General features: G+C 38.8%; 2 protein-coding genes across 2 annotated transcripts; one reads left to right on the plus strand and one right to left on the minus strand.

The window, feature by feature from the left end:
* Positions 1 to 410: 410 nt before the first annotated feature.
* On the minus strand, positions 411 to 1,299 carry LOC129767235 (protein lethal(2)essential for life-like). The gene has a single exon (XM_055767915.1). It carries the CDS (start codon positions 1,169 to 1,171, stop codon positions 566 to 568), a length of 606 nt encoding a protein of 201 aa, XP_055623890.1. The 5' UTR covers positions 1,172 to 1,299; the 3' UTR covers positions 411 to 565.
* A 1,076-nt stretch (positions 1,300 to 2,375) lies between these two features.
* On the plus strand, positions 2,376 to 3,371 carry LOC129770826 (protein lethal(2)essential for life-like). Its single transcript, XM_055773926.1, has one exon. The coding sequence runs from the start codon at positions 2,575 to 2,577 to the stop codon at positions 3,181 to 3,183; it is 609 nt and encodes a 202-aa protein (XP_055629901.1). The 5' UTR covers positions 2,376 to 2,574; the 3' UTR covers positions 3,184 to 3,371.
* The last annotated feature ends 4,423 nt before the right edge of the window (positions 3,372 to 7,794 follow it).

Here is a 7,794-nt window from a genome sequence, read left to right on the forward strand (position 1 = left end):
TCCGATTTTCAACTTTCAAGAAACAAAAAATTAAAATTAACATCATTGAGGCAATTTAATTTTCAGAAATCAAATGTGAATAGTGGTCTCACAAATGTCATAGAGGATTCTTAGCATCTTCAGCATCCGTGGCGTAATTTTATAGCAAGGCGGTAAAAGTAAGCCATCGGAGCCTCTATTAACAGCCCTGTTCTTACTGTCATGGCAGAAAGTGGTCCACAACTCAGTCCAGATCATCAATGTCGAGCTTCTGCCAATAATATTGGAAGTATGAGTCTGTCTAACTGAAGTAATTATTAGTTTCAACTATCAAACCTAATTTTTAGAGGCCCGTAATAAGCAAAATTTAAAGCTTCTGTGAAACAAAGAAATGAAGTGAACCTAATTAGTTACAACCTTATACTAAATAATTCAAAGACTTATATAGCCATAAGCATAATTTATTTGGGAAAATGGAAATACATAGATACGATAAAACAAAAACAACTATAAGCTGTACTCGATAATTTGATTATCATTCTGAGGTAGCAGTAGATTAAATATAACAATAATAAGGAATTAAAATTTAAGCAGCCTTCTCAGCGGGTTTCTCCGATCCATTGGTGGCAGATTTTCCAGCCAATTTTTGCAACGGTTGTCCAGTCTTAACAATAGGAATTGTTCTCGATTCCGCTGCTGGAAGAGCTTTCTTTGGAGCGGTTATCGTGAGAATACCATCCGATGACAGCGATGAAACAATGTCATTGTGATCGTGTCCTGATGGCAGCATATAGCGCCGCACGAAATGTCTCGAGATGTAGCCATGTTCATCCTGCTTCTCCTCATGTTTTCCTTCCACGGTGACGCATTTCTCGTCGGCCGTAACATGAATTTCCTCCGGGGAAAACTGTTGAACGTCGAGATTGATTTGGAATTTGTCACTGGCCACGTTAACTTTTGAACCGGCATCATTCCGCAATGCGACGCTTGCATTGTGCCATGGTCTATTGTAGCCATATCTGGGACGGTTACGATTAGCAGACTGTGCAGCTGCCGCTGTTGTAAGCGCAGTTAATAAATCGTCCGCTGAAATGCCACTGCCGAAATGCTGGTCCATGATTCTGGATGTCCTCAGTGGAACATCCCAGCAATCATCCCACCAGTCACGGAATAGAATTGGAACCAGAGACATTTTTCACTTTTTCACTAATTAAACCTTTTGTCCTTTTGTATTTTATCTATGTTCTGCTTGCTTTTATTTGAACTTCGCGCGCTGATCCACTTTACCAGAGACTTTCTGCGAATACTGATACCAACTTATGAACCCGCCGAGCTTTATATAGGTGAGTTGATAATTCACCGCTCGTTCGGTACTCATCGTAGCGCAAATTGAGTGCCGCGGAATGTGCTAGAATGTTCGCACACATGTTCGACTGCATTCGATGAATCACACACGATAATACCAAAGACCTTCTGATAATATTAAAAGCCAGAAATTTCTGGTGTGTTCAACAACAATTTTTTTGTTGCTTATCTTGGTGACTGAAACATGAAACATATTAGTACTAATCAAAAAACATTCCGGTGCTTATGTAATATTACCGGTAATCAGCTGTAAGGCCGTGAAAACTAGGCAACAAATCGACTCCAACTTCAGAGAACATAATCCTTACATCAGGAATAACACATATTTACCATTGATAAAAAAAATCACTAGTGAAACAGTTGAAAAAATTGGTGGCAATATAGTTGCCACTGCCCGTTAACTAGGAAAACACTGTTTGCCGATGCCTTTCAAGCTCACTTTATTGCACCTTTGGTTATGCAAAAATCAATACAATATTTCTAGTTCAGCGAAAAGAAATGAGTTTTTTAAATAAGCACTTACAAAGAAAGACTTTTTGTATAGACTTTTATACGTACAAAGAAAAAAAATCATCAAATATACCATTTATTTTATTGAATAAACTGCATGATTTTACACAATAGCTCCTCAATAGTACGTTTACAGTGAAAAACTTATCAACTTGTTGCATTTTAAACGAATTTCAACAGAATTTCCTGTCGACCCTCTAAAAACGTGATTTTGGTAATTAAAAATGACTTCTGAATTAATATCATACATTTTTGGCTGCCCGAAAAAAGATGGAATATTGCCAGATATCTTGGAAAGTTTATGGTTAACTAAAATATTGAAGTAATATTCTAAATGCAGAGAAATAAATAATTTTCGTAGGTGACAATATAGTTGCCACGGCCTTATAAAGGGCTAAAACAAGCGCTTGAGATGTTCATTTTTCGTTAACACTCTACGTGATAATGAATGCCAGCAGCTGTCGAATGTGTGCGAAAATTCTAGCACTTTCACGAGCATTCATCCCACGCTACGAAAAATGTGGAACATTCCAATTCAAACAGTGAACTCACCTATATAAAGCTCGGAGGGTTCATGCAACGGCATTAGTGCTCACAGAAAATCGCAAGCGAAAATATTACTGAAGCTGTGTGAAACTCGAGTTCATTGAACATTAACAATCCAGTGAAAGTGAAAAGGGTGAAAAATTTTTGATTGGTGAAATATATCAGTGCTAAGGGATGCCTCTGGTTCCAATTCTATTCCGTGATTGGTGGGACGACTGCTGGGATGCTCCCGTGAGATCCTCAAGGATTCTGGATCAGCATTTCGGTAGCGGCATTTCCACGGACGATTTACTAACTGCACTGGCAACAGCGGCAGCCACACAGTCCGCCATTCAAAACCGTTCCAGATTCGGATACAACAGACCATGGCGCAATGCCAGCGTCGCTACCCGAAGTGATGCCGGTTCAAAAGTCTACGTGGCTGATGATAAATTCCAAATCAACCTCGATGTCCAACAGTTCGCACCCGAGGAAATCAACGTGACAGCCAACGAGAAGTGCATCACAGTAGAAGGAAAGCACGAGGAAAAGCAAGATGAACATGGTTACATTTCCAGACACTTCGTGCGACGCTATATGCTGCCAGCGGAACATGACCACAGGGACATCGTTTCATCGCTATCATCGGATGGTATTCTTACGATAACAGCCCCGAAGAAAGCTCTACCAGCCGGCGAAACAGCAAGAAAGATTCCGATTATTAAGACTGGAAAGCCAATGGGAAGATTGACTGGCAAAGGTGCTACAGGTGGATCGGAGAAATCCGCCGAGCAGACTGAATAAATTTATAATTTTAATCAAAAAAATCGACCAAAATGGATAACAAACCTAAATATACAGCTTATAATTCATTAAATAAGTTTTTCGACGATAAAAATATTACGCTTTGTTCATTCGGAAACTTACTATCGAATATGATCGATCTCGTTATGAAAACAATAAAGAAAAAATAAACCAATCGTATCATAAAATACCTTCCAATTAATATCAATTCGTATGGATATTCCGCACAATATGATGACAGCTAATTAGTAGTAAGAATGTCTTCAGTATAGACCCCGTTTGTGCATTCGATTGAATTTCGTTCGAGTTATGTTTTTGTATTCCCTACTCCGAACGTTTTGCGCATTTCGCTCGACTTATATTAACCCGTTCGAAGGGCATTCGATTAGTTTATATCATGCCGGGTGCTGAAATTCAAATTTATTTATGGAAAAGCCTAGTCTAGGATGTCGAAAAATTGAACTTTTTTGGGAGGTTTATATCTTGAATTATCTAAATTGTTGCGTAGCCATTTTTTAATATTTCAAATTTTAATTTTTTTATGATTTTTTGAGTAGCGATTTTTGTTGAAAAAAAAACTAATTTATACAGTAAACATTCGCTAAATGGGCGAAAAGGGAAGACCAGTTATCGACATTCGCGTTTTAACTGGTCCGGTATGTAAAACGTCAAATAAAATCGAGAGAACTTCAATCAATTGTTTGATTCGCGTTAATCATGAAATTGGATCAACAAAAATATTCCAATGGAAGTTTCACATTGAGTGCGACAACAGGTATGAAATATAATTTAAGGAAATTATTTTCCTGTAATTTAATCTATGTTTTTGTCATACGAAAATAATGCCAATTTTCATAACATTTCAAATTCCATTCCAATGCCCCTCAAAGCAAATCTTCCATTTGAATATGTCGTTGATTGAGTTATCGTTCGCCCCGTTAAAAAGCAGACCAGTTAAACCAGGCCGAGTTAGCGAACGATTACTGTATCCAAATGATTTCCATTTTGATATTGTTTTAATTTTCAAAACCGCTACATAAAAGCCAGATCGGTCCACTAGATTCAGGGAAAAACGTTTCACCAGCAAGCAACTGTTTTAGAGAGAGCGCCCACGCGCCCAGTTGCCAAAATCATAGCAACCACTATATTGACGCTCATCACATAAAAAATCATCTTCAAATATCCTTAACCAACTAGTTCGAGAATATAATCCGTGAGTATATTAAGTAGAAGTATATGAGTGCAGTCCGATAAGTACTTAGCCTTCAAAAAAAATTTTTTTTTGGAAAAGTGGCGATTTATTTCTCAACGTAATCTCCTTTTAGCTCGATACGCTTGACCCAGCGATGCTCCAGCTTCCTTAATCCATCTGAAAAATAGTTTTCTCAAGGTCTGCAAAGTTGGCCTCCGTGGCGGCGATGACCTCCTCATTCGACACAAAGTTCTGCCCGGCGAGTGACTTTTTCAAGTTAGTAAACAAAAAAAAAGTCGCACGGGGCTCAATCTAGAGAATACGGTGGATGGGGCAGCAGTTCGTAGTGCAATTAGACCAATTTGGCTGTGGCGACGGCGGAGGTGTGAGCCGGTGCGTTGTCATGGTGGAAGAGCACTTTTTTCTTCGCCAAATGGGGCCGCTTTTTCTGCAATTCGGTGTCGAATCGGCCCAATAATTTGGCATAGTAGAGTCCTGTGACCGTTTTGCCCTTCTCCAGGTAGTCGATGTAGATTAAACCTTGTGAATCCCAGAAAACGGTGGCCATCACCTTTCCGGCCGATAGGACAGTCTTCGCCTACTTCAGTGCATGTTCGCCGGGTGAAGTCCACTGTTTCGACTGTTCCTTGGTCTCTGGTATGTACCAATGGATCCACGTTTCGTCGACGGTCACGAAACGACGCAGAAACTCCTTCGGATTGCGCTTAAACAGCGTCAAACACTGCACTGAAGCGGTCTCATGGTTGCGCTTGTTGTCCGGAGTGAGCAAATCGTCAAAATCAAAAACCGACGTGCGACCACGTTGAAACTCGTTAAACCAATTTTTGACGGTCGCAATCGAAGGAGAAGAGTCACCGTATACAGCATCCAAGCGCTCTTTGATTTCACTGCGCGATATCCCTTCCAAAAACAAGAATCGAATCACCGACCGATATTGCTCTTTTTCCATTTTTCTAAAATCCGCCGACACGCCTGCTTCCACACACGGTTAAAACAAAACTACGAGTCCGATTCGGCTGAAATTTTGACAGTAGCCGTTTACGAGAATGTACTACACGATGGTAATCTCTCTTGCGATACTGACACAATCGGGCGATGAGGCTAAGTATTTATCGGACCACCCTCGTATTTTCAAATACACTTGTCAACCCTTTAGAATTGAACAATCTGCAACTGGTCCGAGTTTGACAGATAACTGGTCCGGAAACGGATGGTCTGTTGTCTGGTCTCGTCTCAGGGTTCGACATTCGACTAGGGTCGAACGGAATATGTACATGATGAGAAATGCCAAGTCGATCCAAAAACTGAGTCTGAAGTCATTTGAAATTTGGAAGCATAAAATCAGTTCTATCTCGGTAAGACTTGTTGAGGATTGAGATTCAAGGAGTGTAGGCATAGAAATCTCAACTTATATCGTTTCCAATCTATATATATATATATATATATATATATATATATATATATATATATATATATATATATATATATATATATATATATATATATATAGAAATGAATTTCTGTCTGTCTGACTGTCTGTCTGTCTGTCTGTCTGTCTGATTCTTATGAACTCGGAAACTACTGAACCGATCAACATTCAAAATTGGTATGTATGGGTTTTTGGGGACGGGGAAGGTTTTCGTGATAGGGGGGGCTGCCATATAAATTAAACACAAATTTCTGCACTACCCGAAAATTATTCAAGCAAATGAAACGAAATTAGGCATATTGAGGTTTAAGGATGCAATAAATGTTTTTACGGTGCTTAGACTCTCCACCCTCCTCTTGAGGGGGGGCTGCCATACAAATGATACACAACTTTCTGCATTACTCGAGAATTATTCAAGCAAATGAAACCAGCTTAGGCATACTGAGGTTTTAGGGTGCACTAAATGTTTTTATTAGTTAGATTCTCCACCCCTCCTCTCTAAGGGGAGGGGGGGTGCAGCTATACAAATGAAACACCAATTTCTGCATTACTCGAGAACTAATCAAGCAAATGAAACGAAATTTGGCATGTGGAGGTTTTAGGGTACAATAAATGTTTTTACGGTGGTTAGATACTCCTGTCCCCTCTCTTAGGGGGGAGGGGGTGTGCCAAACAAATGAAACACAAATTTCTGCATTACACGAGAATTAATAAAGTAAATGAAACCAAATTAAGCATGTTGAAATTTTATTGTGCAATAGATGTTTCTATGATGGTTAGACTCTCCAATTTCTGAATTACTCCAATTCTGACTCCAATTTCTGAATTACTCTAGAATTAGTCAAGCAAACAAAACCAAATTTGGCATGTGGAGGTTTCAGGATGTAATAAGTATTTCTATGGTGGTTAGACACTCTTTCCGCTCTCTAAGGGTGAGCTGTCATACAAATGAAACACAAATTTCCGCATAACTCGAAAACTAATCAAGCAAATGGAACTAAATTTGGCATGTGAAGGTTTTACGGGGCACGAAACGTTTCTGTGGTGAATAGACTTCGCCCCCCTTCTCTAAGGGGGGCTGCCAGACAAACGACACACGAAACTTCTGCATAACTCGAGTTCTTTGTGTATGAGAAATGTTTCTATAATGGTATAGTGGCCTCCCTCCTCTGGAATGGAGAGGGGGTCCCATAAAAATATTACACATATTCCAACCAAACAACACAATTGAAAAAATTCGGAAAACTCTGAAGGAAAAAGGAAAAATTCGGAAAAATAAATTCCCATATGTTATACAATTACATAGTGACAAGTGTTGTTAGTCCATTATATGTTTGCCCTAGCGAAATTGATCTTTGTTCGAAATTGGAAATGAATTTTAATGTGATGAAATGCACTCCTATATCTTCTTCTATCTATACCAAAAAAAAGGATCATCGGATGTGTTGATAAAAGCAGAACTCGAGGAAGGCATTGTCGAGAATTATGTCTGAAAATAATCTGATATTATAATGATGAGTTTTGTTAGAAATACTAGGGATTTTATAGTAAAAGGTGAATTCAACGGGGTCGAATAGAAGATCAATCAATGAACAGTTCTGCGATTGGACCCATGAACTTGCTCATAGTAAGCAAACGTGAATGTTTCAAGGTATTGATAAAAAAAACAAATTTTGGGCGGGACGATGTTTGCCGGGACAGCTAGTATATTCTTATAAATTTAAACTTAATTATTTTACATAAGATATTCAGATTTTATTGATTTTTTTTATTTGTGATTAGTCACCAAGTAAAATATTCACCCCAAATGAGCTTTCAAGCAATATACATTTTTGCATTTTTTTGCGAAGCGAAATATGAAACCAAACTGAGTGGAAGCTTTTGATACCACGTAAACGACTTGATCCTTGAAGGTAAGCTTCATTCCCAGATCCTTGACAGTTGATTCCCGTTTCAACATTGTGCCCGA

Source organism: Toxorhynchites rutilus, chromosome 2 (genome assembly GCF_029784135.1).
Source record: "Toxorhynchites rutilus septentrionalis strain SRP chromosome 2, ASM2978413v1, whole genome shotgun sequence".
Lineage (NCBI taxonomy): Eukaryota > Metazoa > Arthropoda > Insecta > Diptera > Culicidae > Toxorhynchites > Toxorhynchites rutilus.

What these genes read in the sequence shown, in the direction of transcription:
- LOC129767235 (XM_055767915.1), bottom strand. Translation starts at nt 1,171, where the DNA reads ATGTCTCTGGTTCCAATTCTATTCCGTGACTGGTGGGATGATTGCTGG.
- LOC129770826 (XM_055773926.1), top strand. Translation starts at nt 2,575, where the DNA reads ATGCCTCTGGTTCCAATTCTATTCCGTGATTGGTGGGACGACTGCTGG.